The sequence below is a fragment of the Mustela nigripes genome, chromosome 6 (assembly GCF_022355385.1).
Source record: "Mustela nigripes isolate SB6536 chromosome 6, MUSNIG.SB6536, whole genome shotgun sequence".
NCBI lineage: Eukaryota > Metazoa > Chordata > Mammalia > Carnivora > Mustelidae > Mustela > Mustela nigripes.
In genome coordinates, this window is record NC_081562.1 from 83,328,562 (window position 1) to 83,348,350 (window position 19,789).

General features: G+C 37.4%; 1 protein-coding gene across 1 annotated transcript; it reads right to left on the reverse strand.

Annotated features, from left to right (window-relative positions):
- Window positions 1-5,420: 5,420 nt before the first annotated feature.
- On the reverse strand, window positions 5,421-6,362 carry LOC132020322 (olfactory receptor 10AD1-like). Its single transcript, XM_059404504.1, has one exon. The coding sequence runs from the start codon at window positions 6,360-6,362 to the stop codon at window positions 5,421-5,423; it is 942 nt and encodes a 313-aa protein (XP_059260487.1).
- Window positions 6,363-19,789: the final 13,427 nt, after the last annotated feature.

The window sequence follows — 19,789 nt, forward strand, 5'->3', positions numbered from 1 at the left end:
TGCTTTAGCTATTTGGGGTCTTGGTGGTTACATATAATTTTTAGGATTTTTTGTTCTAATTCTGTGAAAAATGCTGTTGGTATTTTGATAGGAATTGCACTAAATGTGTAGATAGCTTTGGGTAGTATGGACATTTTAACGTGTTTTCTTCCAACCCAAGAACATGGAACATCTTTCAATTTCTTTGTGTCATCTTCAATTTTATGGAAATATTCTTTTTTTTTTTTTTTTTTTAAGAGACGGGGTCTCGCTATGTTGCCCAGGCTGGAGTGCAGTGGCTATTCACAGGCGCGATCCCACTACCGATCAGCACGGGAGTTTTGACCTGCTCCGTTTCCGACCTGGGCTGGTTCACCCCTCCTTAGGCAACCTGGTGGTCCCCCGCTCCCGGGAGGTCACCATATTGATGCCGAACTTAGTGCGGACACCCGATCGGCATAGCGCACTACAGCCCAGAACTCCTGGGCTCAAGCGATCCTCCTGCCTCAGCCTCCCGAGTAGCTGGGACTACAGGCGCGCGCCACCGCACCCGGCAATTTTATGGAAATATTCTTAAGCTAATGATTTATCTTTATGATTACAAGTGTGTTCATTTTTCCCTTCTTCTTTTGTCATTGTGGAAAATAATATTTTTCTAGTACTTTTTTCCTATTTATCTAAGCAGATGTCATAAATTTTCCATGGTATTATGTTAGAAATTAAAAAGCTTATATTAGTAGTCTATTGCTGTATAACAAATTACCACAAATTCAGGGACTCAAAGTAATACAAATTTACTATCTTACAATTTCCTTGGGTCGGGAGTCTGGGTATGGTTAGCTGGGCATTCTGCTCAGGGTCTCACCAGGCTGAAAGCAAGGTGTCAACCAGGCTGTGATTTTCTTCTGAGGCTCAGGGTCCTCTCCCAAGCTCACTGGTTATTGGCAAGATCTATATTCTTTGCAGTTGTACCAATGAGGTACTCATGTCCTTGGTGCCTATCAATCAGCCATTGCTGTCAGCTCCTGGAGGCTGCCTGTAATTGCTTGCCACATGGATGCTCAGGCAGTTTACAATATGGATGTATGCTCTCTTCCAGGCCAGCTGGAGCATTATCTTTCTTTGACTTGCAGCTCCTCTCTAGTCTGCTACACTGGAATTTTACACAAGATAAATTTTATATTTTGACTTCCATTGTTGAGAAGACAGCTGTCAATCTAATTGTGCTTCTTTTGAAGGGAATCGGTCCTTTTCTTCAGGCAGCTTTTTTTTTTTTTTTTTTTTCTCTGAGTCCCTCATTTTCAGATGTCCTAATGGTGTGCCTATGTGTGTATTTCTTTTTACAAGTAACATATTATGGTATACTTAGGGCCTCTGTAATCTGTGCGCTGATGTCTTCTTAAGTTTTGGAAAAATCTTGGCTATTTTCTCTTCAGATAGTATATTTGCTCTATCTATTCTTTGTTTTATCTTCTTTGTGACGTATCTCCCACTTTACTAATCCTCTTATCAGCCCTCCCTAGATCTACTTAAATGTAGATTGACTGTTCCTGGGTCTTAGATCCCAAATTCTTCACTGCCTTTTTAATGCTTTAGTTCTTTCAAGTGGATGGTTTAAAATATTTTATCCAGCTTTTGTTGTTCTGAGTGACATAGCTGATCCAAATTACACGGTCCATCAATATCAGAAACAGGAAGCCTCTTATAATTCATTCTGTAACATCTGTAGTTATGGGCCCCTTTCAGTCTTAGTATTGTTTAAGTCCATTTATTTTTGATCAGTCATGCCACAGACCTGTGAAGTTATTAATTCTTCTATCAATTTCATCAGTCTCTGGATTTGTTTGAATCAATCTATTATATGCATTTTTATTCCTTCTATGTTCCTTGCATAATCTATTATTCTGGAATTGAGTTGGTAGCTTAGTTTATTACTTTTTAACACTTCTTTTTTTCCTAATAAAAGAAAGTATTGCTCCAGGTACATCCCACAAAATTGTAAGTAGTTTCATTACTAATTTGGGGCTTGCAAATTTTTGTAATTATTACCACAATCAATTTTTGTGTTGAAGGCCTGACATGAAGTATCAGGTAGAAGGAACTGAGGTAAATAAGCCTTCAGCAGGGGGTTTTATGTTAGGCTTTAGGCTGTGTTTAATGTTTTCTGTAGTTGTGGGGTCAGAGGCCAAAATTTCCTCACCTGTCCTTGCTTTTGTTTCCTTTGTTGTCTTTTTTGTTTCTCTATAAACTCCTTCTTAAATAGGGTCTGAGTGTTACAGCTCTTTCAGCTGTGATCCTGAAATTCTACAGCCTTATTGATGTGGTGGTAAGGTAGAGGCGAGTGGAAGCATTCCACAGTTCTATGATTAGGTCTCAGTCTTACAGTGAGCCAGTGTCCTTGGGCTCTAACAACCTTCACTGGTCCCTCTCAGCACTACTGTTTGTTTTGTTTTTGTCTATTGTTGTTGTTGTTCTTTCATGGATCCTTCCCCTGATTTGTTAGATTCTCATCAAAATAATTTTCCTTGATGGTAAACAGTGTTCTCTGGGCTTATTTCCAGATGCTAGCTTGTCCCTTCCCCCTGCTAAAGCACAAGGGATTTTTTTCCCCTCATTGTTATCATGACCAGAGTTGGGCTGCTGGAAGTAAAACTCACGAAACTATGAGAGCTCCTCTGAGGGTAAGCCCTGAGTTTTTATCTCTGAAGTTAGTCCATTCTCAGTCTCTAATAACTGGTCAGTTTCCCTTTAAGTAATCTGACCAGGCTCCAGTTGCATATTTTACTCCCAGAGAGCTTATGATTTTCTGTGTTCACCTGTCTCCCAGTTTTGGGGGTGGTGGTTTCCCCTGCGACTTCAATTCTCTGATAGATCTAAGAAGTGATGTTGATTTTCCCTTGGTGAGGATGGGAGTGCGAGCCTCTTACTTCCAAGCTCTTTACTCTTTCCATGTTGGAGTAGTCTTATATTCATTCCTTGGAGGTATATTAATTACAATTATGTTTCTTAATTTCCAACCATAAGAGTTTCCTTCTAGTTATTGTTTTGTTACTGCTTTCTCATTTAACCTCATTATGGTCAGAGAACTTGGTCTGTGCGACTTCATATCTTTGAAATGTTTTGAGATTTACTTTATGAACTAGTATATTGTCTATTTTGAGACATTTTCAATTTGTGTTGAAAATAATATATACCTGGTACCTGTTACTAGGTCAGTCAGTGTGCTGGAAGGAAATGGTTGACACACCAAATAGGACTGATGAGGGTGCTTACCAGGATGTGGAAGGATTAAGGGAAATCAAAAAGGGATGGTGAATCATCCTGGGATCTCAAGAGCAGGGAGCAGGTACCACCTATGGGGACAGGGAAGGGAGCTGTAGAAGGCCACCTGACAGTAACTCTGGGATATCAGAGATGAAGCAGGAGAATAAATATTCCTATGCCTTCTTCTCCTGCCTTCCTCTATCTTACTAAGTAACTCTTACTAGCTAAACCCGACCAGTATGTAGAGGCAACAAAACCCACTGAGGCAGCCAACAACGGTCTGTCTATGAGGACAGAGACCAGAGGGAAAATGTGTGTATTTCATTCTAAAGAGGCAAAAAAGGTATCTATCTACCTTCTATTCAGATAGAAGGTAGAGTGGACCTTTCAAACAAATGGAACACATGGGTGGGGAAATATAAGCACTGGAGAAAGGAGGAGATGGATAAAGTCAATGAGAAAAATGTTGACATTGCAGGAAGTATTCCCATAATTATTCCCACAAGGTTTTCATGGGTTGCACTAAATGGCATGTGCAGGAGTCCTACTGTAAATGAGCAAAGGTGATGAATGTTAGGATTTAGCTGAGCAGGAATGTGAGGCTGATGGGAACAAGGGAAAGACGACTGCTGGGTGAGTGAAGTTTGGGTTGAAGTAAGAGATGAAAGGGGCAGAATTTAAGTAGGTGTCCATGCTTGTGGGCAGGCAGGAAGGCATGATTGGGTATAACTTGGGAAACCTGGAGTAGAAGTAGGCTTAGATAGAGACAAACACCCAGGTTTTAGAGCAGGTTTTATCACAAGTACTTACATAGATTGTTGCCATGGCAGTGCCAGCAGAAAGCTTGCTCACAGTAAACCAGAAATGTCTTTGTAGATAGAATTCTGAATCATAAATTCTTGGTTTCCCTACTGCCTCTTCTTTTCCCATATCAATACCTCTCATCATCTGCCTCATTCTGCTCTTTTAATACTTTATCTCCTGACCAGGGTTATTCAAGCTCAGCACTAATGATTCCTTCAGCTGCATAATTCTTTACTGTGGGTGCTGTTCTGTGAATTGTAGGATGTTTGCGGCACCCCTAGCCTCTACCTATTAGGTGTCAGTAGCACATACCCTCCTTCTTTTGTGACAATTAGAAAATGTCTTCAGATATTGCCAAATATCTCCTGGGGGAGAGAATCATCCCTGCTGAGAATCCCTGAGCTAAGACATTAGGTAACTGACTGGGATAGGGGAGAAAGAAGGATGTGAACAGTGTCTCAGGAAATGTAGTGCATTATAAATAAAACAAGACATAGGGAGGAATCTTCATGAAGAAAGGGAAACATTTAAATTGTAAAACCTGCATCCAGGCCAGTGACAAAATCTTCTAGTGGAAGCAGCCAAATGCACAAATAAGTTAAAGTGCTCTTTTTAATATTCTTATAAAATGCAGATGTCATGGGAAGCTTCCCTGACTCCAGGAGATTTTGTTCTATAGCTACCACTCCCAGTTCATCGTTTGAGGAAGTGGGTGCTCTCCTCAGATTTCCTGATCTTGCTTCTGCCTTCCCACTTCCCCATTAATAATTCACATGCATCTGGCATAGACCTCCTCCTCTTGTTTCCTTTGAGGAGTAATACAGTCCTCTTCCGCCATTCTTACTTTTTCTGGGAACTTCTTGGATAATTTTGATGCCATCATATAGGGATAATGTCACACACCTCTTAGCATATTTCTCTCACCTACTGCCTTTCCCCTAACTTCTGTACATCCCTTTGTTTCCCTTATAGCTTTCAGTATGATCTTTTCCTTAAGATGAAGTTCCTGCTATTTGCCTTTACCCTGGAAAGAAATGCTCCAAAGAATGGACTGGTCATTGTATTACTTTCTTCTCTTGAGGAGTCTACTACTTATCCCCCAATTTTGGAATAAACTTTTCCATTTCATTATGCTTGTCCCTCCAATTATGAACATGTTTCAGTAAGAGGAATTTGGAAGGATCAATCTACACTGGGTGTAAATCAGACAGATGAACATTAGACATCATCAGGATCTTCTGGGTTAGATGCCTGTAGGAAGAAAGCTTTGAATGTTCTTTCTTAGAGCCTTTCAGCATGGGAATGTTACCCAGTTGTCAGGACTCAGGGAGGGAGCTTCTCTTCCAGGAGGCTTCCCACTAGACAAACTCTGCTTAGGCCAGGCTGGTCCTCCGAAGGGCCCTCACCATGGCCCCCTTCATTTCCTTGTTTCGAAAACTATAGATGATGGGGTTGCACATCGGGGTGATGATGGTGTAGAGGAGGGAGAAAGGCTTGTCTTTGTCAGGGCCATGTGTGCTGCGAGGGTTCATATAAGAGAACATGGCTGAGGTGTAGAAAAAGATGACCACAGTCAGGTGGGAGGCACAAGTAGAGAAGGTCTTTCCACGACCTGAGGAGGAGGCTCTGCCAAGGATGGAGGCCAGGATGCGTGCATAGGAGATGACAATGAGCACCATGGGGCTGAGCAGCACCACGACGGCATCAGCAAAGATTGTCTTCAGACTAAACTGAGGGTCTCCACAAGAGAGAGCGATCACTATGGGGGCCTCACAGAAGAAGTTTTCTATGTGGTTGTCTCTACAGAATGGACCACGAAATGTCATATAATCAAGCAGAATGCCATTGATCAGCCCGAAGAACCAGGCAGTACTCACCAGCTTCACACAAACCTGCCGGCTCATGATCTGAGCATAGCTGAGTGGGTGGCAGATGGCAACATAACGGTCATAGGCCATAAAAGCTAAAAGGATGCACTCGGCCACACCTACACCAAAAACCAGATACATCTGGGTCAAGCAGGAGGCAAAGGAGACAATGTGGTTCTTGACCACCAGGTGGATCAGCATCTGTGGGATGGTGGTGGTGATGAAGCAGACATCCAGGAAGGACAGGTGGCCAAGGAAGAAGTACATGGGGCTGTTGAGCCTGGGGTCTGTCCAGGTGATGAAGATGATGAGGCCATTCATGGCCATGGCAAGGCTGTAGAGGGCTAGGAAGAGTGCAAAGAGCAATGCCCGAGTGGAAGAGGAGCTCTGTTCAAAGCCCACGAGGATAAACTCTGCCACTGTTGTTCCGTTCCTTAGGTCCACCATCTGTGGTCTGCTTGAAGAGGGAGGACAGGAAAAGTACATAAGAGATCATTGTGTATAGACACTACCTAGTTGTATAAAAACAGTTTAGGACAAATGAATGAAAAAGAAAGGAATTTTAGTACATTCCATGTGAGTCTCAGAAGAATCATGGGCACTGAAAATGCCAGTGGTGAAAGATCTGGGAACCAGGTGACAACATTTAGAAGGAAACTTTAAAGAAGACTCGGTGATGAGTATTAAGGACAGCACATATGAAGCACTGGGTGTTAAACACAAACAATGAACCATGGAACACTACTTCGAAAACAAATGATGTACTGTACGGTGACTAACATAATGTAATAAAAAAAAAGACTCAAGGAGAATCTGAGAGGTCCATTTAAATATCAAGAAAGCATTTGTGATGAGCACTACATGTTATATGTAAGTGTTGAATCATTAAATTCTACTTCTGATACCAATATAACCCTTTATGTTAACTAACTAGAATTTAAATTAAAAACTTGAAACACAAATAAATAAAAAGTAAGTTTATAATAACTCTTAATGGGTTCTGCATCTAGAAGAGTGAATTTTCTTTTTCTATGTAATCTCAATGAATAGAACTTAAACTAGAGAGTAGATATGTCTGAGAAAAAAATGACTGATATTTCTAGATGTACATTTCCCCCTCTCTTTACTATAAAAGTAATGCCTGTTCATTATAGAACATCTAGAAAATACTAAAAAACAAAAGCAAAATTAAGTAAATTAAAAGAATAATCAAGACAATATGGTACTGGCACAAAAAACCAACACACACACAGATCAATGAAATAGAACAGAAAATCCAGAAATGGACCCTCAACTCTATAGTCAACTAATCTTCAAAAAGGCAGGAAAGAACATCCAGTGGAAAAAGGACAGCCTCTTTAATAAATGGTGTTGGGAAAATTGGATAGCTACATGCAGAAGAATAAGACTGGACCATTCCCTTACACCATACACAAAAATAGACTAAAAAATGGATGAAAGCCCTAATGTGAGACAGGAATTCATCAAAATCCTAGAGGAGAGCACATTCCGTGTGAGTATCAGAAGAGAACACAGGCATCACCCTCTTCAATATCTGCTGCAGTAACTTCTTTCTAGACACGTCTACAAAGGCAAGGGAAATAAAGGCAAAAGAAGAGCTTCATCAACATAAAAAGCTTTTGCACAGCAAAGGAAACAGTCGACAAAACAAAAAAGCAACTGACAGAATGGGAGAAAATATCTGCAAATGACATATCAAATAAAGGGCTGGTATCCAAGATCTATAAGAACTTACCAAACTCAACACCCAAAGAATAATCCAATCAAGAAATGGGCAGAAAAACAATCTGAGGGGCATGGATTGCATGGAGCACTGGGTGTGGTGCAAACATAATGAATACTGTTATGCTGAAAATAAATAAATTAATTAAAAAAAGAGAAATGGGCAGAAGACATGAACAGACATTCCTCCAAAGAAGACATCCAAATGTCCAAAAGACACATGAACAAATGCTCAATATCACTTAGCATCAGGGAAACACAAATCAAAACCACAATGAGAAACCACCTCACACCAGTTGGAATGACTAAAATTAACCAGTCAGGAAACAACAAGTGTTGGTGAGGATACAGAGAAAGGGAACCCCTCTTACACTGTTGGTGAGAATGCAGTCTTGCACAGCCACTCTGGAAAACAGTATGGAGATTCCTCAAAAAGTTAAAAGTAATAGTACCCTATAATCCAGCAACTGTACTTCCATGTATTTATCCAAAGGTTAGAAACACTGTGATCAAAAGGAGCACCTGCATCCCAATGTTTATAGCAGCAATGACCACGTTAGCCAAACTGGAAAGAGCCCAGATGTCCGTTGACAGATGAATGGATAAAGATATTATACATATGTAAATAGTGAAATATTGCTCAGCAATCAAAAAGGATGAAATCTTACCATTTGCAACAATGTGGATGGAACTGAAGGGTATTATGCTAAGTGAAATAAGTCAATCAGAGAAAGACAATTATCCTGGTTTCACTCATATGTAGAATTTAAGAAACAAAACAAAAGATCATAGGGGAATGGAGGGAAAAATAAAATGAGATGAAGTCAGAGAGGGAGACAAACCCAAGGAGATTCTTAATTATAGGAAACAAACTGAAGGTTGTTGGAGGGGAGGTGAGTGGGAGAATGGAGTAATGGGTAGGTGATGAGCATTAAGGAGGGCACATGATGTAATGAGCACTGGGTGTAATGTGTAAGGGATGAATAAATGAACTCTACAGTTGACACTAATGATACATTAGATGTTAATTAATTGAATTTAAAATAATAATACTAATAAAAAAGAATCATTCAGAGTGCAACGTCAATATTTTAGTTCATGTCTTTTCTATTATTTTGTTTTCTTTTTCTTTTTTTTTTAAATTTATTTATTTATTTATTTATTTGACAGAGAGAAATCACAAGTAGACGGAGAGGCAGGCAGAGAAAGAGAGAGAAGGAAGCAGGCTCCCTGCTGAGCAGAGAGCCCGATGCGGGACTCGATCCCAGGACCCTGAGATCATGACCTGAGCCGAAGGCAGCGAACCCACTGAGCCACCCAGGTGCCCCTATTATTTTGTTTTCTATGTTTATATTTTAAAAGCTTTTAAGATCAACATAAGGCCCGAGTAGAACCTGCCTTCAAAACTGAAGTGCTGGGGAGAAGTGTATATTCAGGATGAAACACAGCATTAAATCCTGATTGGAAGATCTGCTAAAAGTCCAATAGGGAAAAAGTATATAAAAGATAAAAACTCACTTTTTGTTTGAATGGGCAACTGGGAACAATTGCATTCCATTCCATTTTATAGCAAAACATTTTACTCATTTAATAAGTGAGTGCCTACTGTGTTCCATATATTGTGCAAGGTGCCAGGGATATAGAATCATGCATGAGAAATTCTCTCTGACTTCATGGGAATTATACTATATATCAAGTCATTAGATCAAGGCACTAAGTAGGAATATAGATAATCCATATAATAGATGGGTAATATTAATGAAAAAGCATACATTTATAAGCAAATATATTTCAACTCTATGCTTCTATATAGGGAATGTACTCTTTTGAAGGGTCATGGAACACTTGTAAAATACTGTTGATCTATTAGGGTATAAAGAAACCTTAAATGAATTCCAAAGAGCCAGAACAGTTCAGACTATATTCACTATGCTAACACACTGAAGCCTGAGGTCTGTCCATGTGATGAAGATGATAAATCATGTTCAGCAATGAAAAATTTTTGTATAAAGGAGATTTCTAAAAATTGTGTTTATTTTCTTCCCTTGAGGGAGAAAAAGAGCACAGGTGCTGGTCAGCTTATATATAGGATTCTGCTTATCAATACTGTTTATCATCATTGTGCACTTTAAATATCTTATGATTTTGTCAGTTATACCTCATTAAAACTGAAAAAATCTGTCAAATCCAAATGAATAAAAAAGAGAATATTATTTATTGGTTTTCTTTTTGTTTTTGTTTTACTTCAAGGAAAGAAGTAAATTCTTACTGAATATTTTAAATTTAGAATGTGTTGTTTGTTTGTTTGTTTGTTTTTATAAATAAACTTTAGGTGCCGTTCTTCTGATCAGCAGGGTCACCAGGAGTGCTGTGCCATTTGTGTAAGGCACAAAGGCCCCTGAAGGGAAGAGTGAATGCTAAAAACCAGGTTGTGGAATCTAGCCGGTGCTCAATTTATCAAGCTGTGCACCCTGGTGAGGTGTGAGTTCAAAGGAAGTGCAATGCCTTTTTTTCTAATTCTTCCCTTAGAGAGAGTGACTCTTTATAATTAACCAAAAGTACCATAAGTGCTAGGGAGGCAGTGCTGATGTAGAAGATCTGGCCATGAGAATATTCAAATTTCAGCACTTAAATTTTTTGTCTTTATTATAAGATTGGTGAAATTTTTGAATGAATAAAATGTGTTCCTCTGAGTGGATTTTAGGAATAAAAACATAAACAGGCATTTCTTATAATGCAGTGGTACTCAAAGTGTGGCCCACAGGCCACCACCACCAGCAGCATTACTAGAGAACTTGATAAAAATGCAAATTGTTGGGATTCACCCCAACGACTGAATCATAAACTTTGGGGATGGAACTCAGAAACTAGTGTTTTAACAAGCTCTCCATGTGATTCTGATGCACATTAAACATTGAAAAGTACTGGTTTAATAGAGGGGTAGACAAATTATGGCCCCTGAGCCAAATACAGTCCACTGCCTATTTTTATAAAGTTTAATTCTGCACACAGCTTCACCCATTTACTTATGTAATTCTGTAATTGTTTCCCCACCAGAATGGCAGACACCAGAGAGCCTATAAATTAGATTGTCATATTTAGCAACTAAAAATATAGAATGCTCTATTAATTGTATTTTTTGGATAAATAATGGATTTTTAAAATTCTAAATACATTCCATGTAATATTAGTAACCCAACACACAAAGCCTAAAATACTTACTATCTGCCCCTTTATGGAAGACATTTGCTGACTCCTGCTTAATATACTGACTTTAGAGTGGACTTGCTTCTGATAAACAAGGGTGTGTAAGGGAAGCAATGAAAAAACCTTAATTCTGAGTACACACCTGGGATTCTGGTGCATCCAGTCTCAAGTACTTCCTTCTCAAGAAGAAGAATAAAACTAGGAAGCCAATTTGCCTGGATGGAAGGGCAGCTGGTACCACTTCTTTTTTGTTTATTAAACTCACTGGTATCAGTTGCTTTCCCTTTTTTAAGTGCCTGGTGCTACACATTTCAATTATGATAAAGCAGATGTACTTCGATAATACAATTTTTTGAAAAGATCAAGCAGCTATTTTAGAAGCATTGTCCAGGTAACTCATAAGAAGTTCTGTGACAACAATAAAATTAGACATGATTATGAAAATAACCCCACTTACTTGAAAATTGGGAGAAAATAGCCCTCTGAAAACAATACTTAGATAAAACAGGCAGTCAAAACACTAATTACAGACTATCTAAAAAACTACTGATAATAAAAAGTAGCATATATCAATAAATAACATACATATATATTTGTTAGAATAAAAATTAATATCCTGAAATAATTTTATCACTTAACAAAAAGGATTAATGATAAACAAAATAAAATAAAATAAAATTGCTGAAGGGGTCAGAAGCAGATAAACAAAGTGAACCTAAGGAAGACCAGAGAGGGAAAATATGTACTGGAGGAAGAGAGAAGTTTCTAGGTAAATATAAATCACTAAATAGTGTTCTTTAAATTCATTAAAGAAATTCATTATAGGAACAAGAGAAATCAAGATAAGCTACTATTCTGAGTGAAAGGAATTAAATGGCTGTTCTAAACCTCGGCTTCACATTATAGGCATTTGAAGAGTGTTTAAATGTCCCCTTGGCAGAAGACATGAACAGATATTTCTCCAAAGAACATATCCAGATGGGCAACAGACACATGAAAAGATGCTCAACATCACTCACCATCAGGGAAATACAAATGAAAATCGCACACCTCACATGTTTGAGAATGGCTAAAATAAAAAACACAAGAAACAACAAGTGTTGGCAGGACATGGAGAAAAAGAAACCCCCTAGAACCATAGGTGGGAATGCAAACTGGTTTCTCAAAAATTAAAAATAATATTACTATATTATCCATTATTTACTGGAACATAGTAATTCCACTTACTGGGGATTTACACAAAGAATACAAAAACACTAGTTTGAAAAGTTATAGGCACCCTATGTTTATTGAAGCATTATTTACAATAGCTAAACTATAGAAGCATACCAAATGGCCATCAATAGATGAATGGATAAAGAACATGTGGTCTATATACACAATGGAATATTATTCTGCCATAAAAAGGAATGAAATTTTGTCATTTGTAACAACGTGGATGGAACTAGAAGGTATAATGCTAAGTTAAATTAAGTCAGTCAGAGAAAGACAAATATTATATAATTTCACTTATAAGTGGAACCGAAGAAACAAAACAAAGAAAAAAGAGATAAACCAAAAAACAGACTCTTAACTATAGAAAACAAACTGCTGGGTATCAGAGGGGAGGTAGATGGGTGAATGGGTGAAAAACGTGAGGGGGATTAAGAGTACACTTAACATGATGAGCACTGACTAATGTATAGAATTGTTGAATCACAATATTGTACACCTGAAACTAATATAACACTGTGCATTAATGATGATGGAATTAAAATTAATCCTCACGCCCAGGCTGCACATCAGACGAATTAAAGCAGAATGTATTGAAAGGGCTTAGTCATCGATATTTTTTAAAAGTTCCCCAGGTAAGTCCAATGTGAAGCCAAATTCGATAATTATTAAAATAGAGAAAATTGACAAAGAGTTATGACCAAATAGTGCCAGGTTGTGATAGTTCCTTAGGTAAATTCTTTTCTTATAGGGATGAGACATTTTTGAAGGCTACCAAAAATAAAAGCTTCCTGATTATTTTTACAAAGTCATTAAACCACCAGTAACAAAACCTAAAAAAAGTACACAAAAGAAAATTGTGACCAAGATAATTTATTAATAATGAAATAGGCAAAACAAATTATTAGCAAATCAGTGCATTCAAAGAATAGTACACTATGACCAAGTGAAATTTATTCCAGGGATTTAAGATTTTCCTTATATAAGGAATTCTACTAATACAACTCATGGTATTAATATGTCAGAGATGAAAAACTTCTAATCAAGAGATGTTAAGACATTTGATAAAATTCAACAGTGATACCTGATTTTTAAAAATCTATACGAAAATAGGACTAAAAAGAAGCTTTCAGGTTATGATTTCAAAATTTATCTAAATTATAATGATTATAATGCATATTATGTATTAGGTATTGTTTATTTTACATGTGCTTTAAGTACTTAAAGTGTTCTAAACTTCAAAATAATACATAGGGTAGATAATCTTTCTTTTACTCTCATAGAAAGAGTTAGTAATTTGCCTAATATCACACAGTAAATAAACAGTGAAGCCTGAATCCCGATCTAAGGAGTTTGATTCCAGAAGCTTCATTGTCAACTACACACACACCTTCAGGGTTTTGAATACCTTACAAGTACTAGCCAAAGCATATGACAAATGAATTAAAGGAGTGGTGTATTGGTAAGTGTTTAACAGATGGCTCTGGGAGGGGCTCTGATTTGTAGCATTTGCCAACTTCCATAGAGTAAATGCTTCCACCATGATCTATGTCAAGCTAGAAATGTGACACTACTAAACATGTTTTAGGAATGGATGCTCATTAGATTCCTATTATATAATTTTTACAACTATGCAGATATAATAAATAACTTTGAGAGCATAGATAATAGTAACATGTAGTAAAAAAAAAACCTTAGGAAATGATGAATTTTTAGCATTACCTTTGTTTTTAAATATAATTTATTTAGTAGTAAGTTTATATAATTTGTTCTTAAAACTCCTGAAAATTTAACAATTGGCTCTCGAGAGCGGGTACCAACTGCCTCTAGTATATCACTGGAATGAAACGGAAAGGGCACAATTATCATTATTTGCAGAAGATATTTCTGGGAATAGGGTGAATTTCTCCTCTTTTTATGTTTTTGCCTCAATCCATAGGGAGGCCAGAATTTCTACATAAATTTCTCCCTTTAGGAGGGAGTAATGTTACCGGAAGCACTCTGACCCCACTCTTCATCTTCATTCTAGAAAGAAATATCCTGGTTACATATATTATGGTACATACACGGAATGGGACAATCTTTGGAAACTGTCTTACCTCATTCTGTTGCTTTGGCTCTAAATGGACTTTCTGTCACCAAATCACTGCAGCAGGTAAGAAAGACAGTCTCATGGAGCCCGAGGATGGGCCAGCTCAGGGAGAGCATCTGATGGTGGGGTCCTCTCTGGAAAAGAGGGTGCCCTTGTAAGTTTATATAATCCCTCACATATAACCTCTTAAATCATTCCAAATGAATGTCTACTCAGATATGGGTAAATTTATAGCAATTTATAGTATACAAAGCATATTCACATATACTATCCCATTTAACTCTTTTTAAAAATCCCATGAGGTAGATACTACCTCCATTTTACAGATCTGGAAACTGAGGCTCAGAGAGCTAAAGTAACTTGCTTAAGATCCTGTAGTTATTAAAGGAAAGCAATGAAACTCAGACCAGGCCTTTAAAGTTCTTAGAATACCTTTCCACAATACCAAGGTGCCTAGGGCAGAGATGTTACTACCTCTTGCAGGTTATACCATTAATTAACATCCCATTTAGTCAGGAATACACATGCACACACACATATATTATAACCCACATTTCCTTATGGTTATATTTTTCATTCTTTGAATTTAATCATGGTAGAGAACAATTTATTGTACATGTAGAGGAGGAAAGCTCTTTGAAATTTGAATACATTTATTAGCCATTTTAGTCTTTTCCTTCAAGCTGAATATTCATGAGACCTTTTACCATGCCTTGCTATCCTTATTTCTTCATTACCTTTAAAGTTCCCAGAAATAAGAAAAGTAAAAACTAAAGAAGAAATCGATTGGAGACATGAAGAAAAGTGTGATAAGAACTAAATAAGCACATTTTGCATTTTTAAAAAATTGAATGTGTATATACCCTTGGCTGACAGGCTGATCAGATCCTTCCTGAAACAAAAGAGTTATATACTAAGGAGGCAGTTGAATCAGAACACTGAAAAGAGCGATTTAAAAGGTTAAGAACAACCTGAAAATACCCTTATTCAAACACAGCAACCAGCTATTCTCCAACTCCTGCAAGCTGACTGATAGGAATGGAGGTAAGTGAAGCAAGAGTAGTAAAATTAAGACAAGGCATACCTTATTGATTTTTAAATTATTTTTACTAATATATAATGTATTATTTGCCCCAGGGGTACAGGTCTGTGAATCGTCAGGCTTACACACTTCACAGCACTCACCATAGCACATACCCTCCCCAATGTCTATAACCCAACCACCCTCTCCATACCCTCCCTCCCCCCAGCAACCCTCAGTTTGTTTTGTGAGATTAAGAGCCTCTTATGGTGGGTGCCTGGGTGGCTCAATTGGTTAAGCAACTGCTTTCAGCTCAGGTCATGATCCTGGAGTCCCAGGATCAAGTCCCACATCTGGCTCCCTGCTCAGTGGGGAGTCTCTTCTCCCTCTGACCCTCTCCCCTCTTGTGCTCTCTCTCTCTCTTTCTCAAGTAAATTTAAAAAATCTTAAGAAAAAAGTCTCTTATGGTTTGTCTCCCTCCCAATCCCATCTTGTTTCATTTTTTCCTTCCCTACACCCCTACCCCTGCACTCTGCCTCTCAAATTCCTCATATCACGGAACTCATATGATAATTGTCTTTCTCTGATTGACTTTATTGATTTTTAATGAGAGATTTGCAAGCATCAAAGTGACCAAGGAGTAATGAAAAACCTTTTCTGTGATCTTTGGAATTAGGACAGATACCAGAATATCAGGTCTTGTTTCAGCTCAAAATGGTCCTAAAGCAAAAAGTGGACTGGAGTCTACATGTCCTTCTGTTTGCTTTCTTTCTTTCTTTCTTTTTTTTTTTCATTTATTTATTTTCAGCATAACAGTATCATTATTTTTTCACCACACCCAGTGCTCCATGCAATCCATACCCTCTATAATACCCACCACCTGGTACCCCAACCTCCCACCCCCCCGCCACTTCAAACCCCTCAGATTGTTTTTCAGAGTCCATAGTCTCTCATGATTCACCTCCTCTTCCAATTTACCCCAAACCCCTTCTATCTAACTCCCCATGTCCTCCATGCTTTTTGTTATGCTCCACAAATAAGTGAAATCATATGATAATTGACTCTCTCTGCTTGACTTATTTCACTCAGCATAATCTCTTCCATCAGAAAGGACGAATACCCAACTTTTGTAGCAACATGGATGGACTGATCAATAGCATCAAGACACATCCACTCACTTAAGTAGGAGACTGGGTGACCTCTTCTGCTTTTTACTCACTCACCTCCATATCCAATTAGCCTTTCATTCTCTCATTTCAACCTCCTCCACCACCTGTATGCACCCTATTCTGCAGTTACTATTTACTGTACACAAACCCATCCATCTGTTCATTGTTATTAGTTGGTGCCTCCTATACACACACTCCACTCCTTCTGACCTCCATGCTTTCATACACCCTGGTTGTTTTCCATGTAATGCCCTTCACCCTTATTGGCATCTGGTAAATTATTTCTTATTTTCTGTGATGCTGATCATATGCCACCTCCTCAACAAAGCTTTCCCCAATAACCTATCACTCCTCCCCCAATTTCTTTTACTGAAAGTAGCTTAATTTTTTAAAAAAAGATTTTATTTATTTATTTGAGAGATCGAACAAGCAAGCACAAGCAGGCTCCCCCCTGAGCAGAGAGCCTGACAATGTGGGGCTCTATCCCAAGACTCTGGGATCATGACCTGAGCCAAAGGCAGATGTAACATACTGAGCGACCCAGCTGCCGTGAAAATAGCTTATTTTTTTTTAGAGGTAACCTCTTTTATTCTATTATTTGCTCTCTTTTTCTTTTTGCTTTCTTTTTCTTTTTTTTGACACATGATGTTACGTTAGTTTCAGGTATACAACATAATGATTAAACACTTCTTCATGTTATGCTATGTTCACCACAGGTATACCTCCCATCTGTCACCATCCAGCACTATCTTCTCTTTGAGCCACAAGTGCTGCGAACAATTTATACAAGGCCCTCAAAATAATTAGAAGAATTAAATTGGCTTTATAACAGTTCTTGGGAATAGACCAATACTGAGATATTTAACAATTTTATAACGGATTAGCTAAGAAATAAGTACCAAATAAAACTGACAGAAATAATCAATATAAAAATAAAACTGAAAATAGGCAAAACTGGATGTGGTAAGATGTAGATCTATAAATTTTGACCTGGGAAAATGGGACTGGATAAAAATAATTCCCACAAAAGGAAACGCCTAGTAGCAGAAACTATTATGTAAAATTTGATTTAGGCAAAAGCTGATAACAGAACTGTTTGATAAATTAAACATAAACTAATTAGTCTGGATGAAAATAATTTAGTATTTTTTATAGTTTTAATTTTTATTTATTATTTTTATTTTATTTAAAATCAGTTAATTAACATATAGCATATTATTAGTTTCAGAGGTAGAATTCAGTGATTCATCAGTTGCATACAACACCCAGTGCTCATTATATCAAGTGCCCTCCTTAAAGCCCATCTCCCAGTTACCTCATCCCCCAACCTTCCCTCATAACAAAATTGGAGATATCTTAAGTACTATATTAGAAAATTGATTAAGGGATTAATTCAGGTTAATGGAATTAATTATTAAGTGTAATTTCATATCAATAGTTTATATGAATTTGGTGCTGGTATAATTCTGATTTTAGTTTTGTATTCATTAACAAAGAATCAATCTCAGGATCAAAATAGCGAGGGAAAAATAACTACAGAGACTTCAAATGTGGGACAAAAATATCTACTGGTTCTCCAACACAGAGTAAACTTTTGATTAATGACTTTTGAACAAGGAAATGAATATTTAAGCTGTAATTTTTGTGATCATTTTCTAATTATATAATCCACAAACTGAAATCTGCTTGAAATTCATATTTTTTTCAATTTGCAATATTTAATATACAGTTAGATTATTTTAATCCTCTGAAAATTTTGCATTACTTTGTGTGCTTGTCCCCTTCAAATTAGTTTTCTTTGGAGCATTTCAAGGAGTTTTAAATTCTAATTTATATACAGACCCTTCTGCCTTAATTTCCAACAAGCATATTATATTGTATTAATCAGGAAACATATTATATTGTATTAATCAGGAACATTTGATATAAGTCCATCATATAGGAAAAAAGTGACAATTATTCTTTTATAATTAGAGATAACACCATCATAACATTTAATATTTCATTGGTCCTTCTGCTTTCCAAAAATGAAAGAGGAACTTGAGGAAAAGAGAAAAGAAATATAAATTAATCTCTTTCCTTTAGTTTAAGAAAGCAACTAGATGCTTCACACCACAACCTCATTATAGTTCCATACAAATTTTGAATATATTTCAAAAACTCATAGAAAAACTGGAAGAAAATAGAATTGAATTTTGAATGAAGAGGAACTTCTGAAGCAAATGTGATAAACCATCAGCCCTTTGGCCCACGCAGATGTTTTTTTATTAAGCCTACATTCTTCTCTGAAAGATATCTCACATAGAAATCTAGATTTTGGGGCGCCTGGGTGGCTCAGTGGTTAAGCCGCTGCCTTTGGCTCGGGTCATGATCTCAGGGTCCTGGGATCGAGTCCCGCATCGGGCTCTCTGCTCAGCAGGGAGCCTGCTTCCTCCTCTCTCTCTCTGCCTGCCTCTCTGCCTACTTGTGATTTCTCTCTGTCAAATAAATAAATAAATCTTTAAAAAAAAAAAAAGAAATCTAGATTTTAGCTTCTTCAGGAAAAACAATCAGAAGGTGTTGCTGCACTGTGCCTAATCTCATCAACAACTAAGGAGTTTAGTGCAGGTCTCTGCACAAGCCTCAAGTCCCTCCAGTCCCAAGACTCTGCACTGCCATGCCATTGCACTCTCTGACCACTAAAGGAATTTGAACTTGACGACTGGCTAAGTCATAAAAGAAATCATGAAGAGGAAGATAGATCTTAGATTTTTTACATCAAATGGGAACCTTTGGTACAACAGAAAAAGCTACCGTATTTATTTTTAACATATAACTGCTTCAAAAAACATGCAATTACAAGAGGCAACAACATATTAAGCTTATTATGTAAAAAGCTCATCAAAAAGACCAGAATGTTAAGAGATAAAAGGATTAAAACACCATGATGCATCTAGAGAAAGAGGAAAAAGAGAGAGAAATAAAAGGATATGAACTCTTAGCTCATAGAAGTGGAAACTCATTAGTAATCAAACAATGGATTTGAAACAATCAGATACCATTCTGATCCATTAAATCAAAAAAATTGAAATTATAACATCAGTGCTGGTGAAATGGTATTCCATTCTTGGTTGGAAAGAAGTTTGGCAGTTTAAGAATGCTAATTCCCTTTAATGTAAAGTCCCTTTAAAAATACAAACCATGACAAAAAGCATGGAGGACATGGGGAGTTAGAGAGAAGGGGGTTGGGGTAAATTGGAAAGGGAGGTGAATCATGAGAGACTATGGACTCTGAAAAACAATCTGAGGGGTTTGAAGTGGTGGGGGGGGGTGGGAGGTTGGGGTACCAGGTGGTGGGTTTTATAGAGGGCATGGATTGCATGGAGCACTGGGTGTGGTGAAAAAATAATGATACTGTTATGCTGAAAATAAATAAATGAAAAAAAAAATA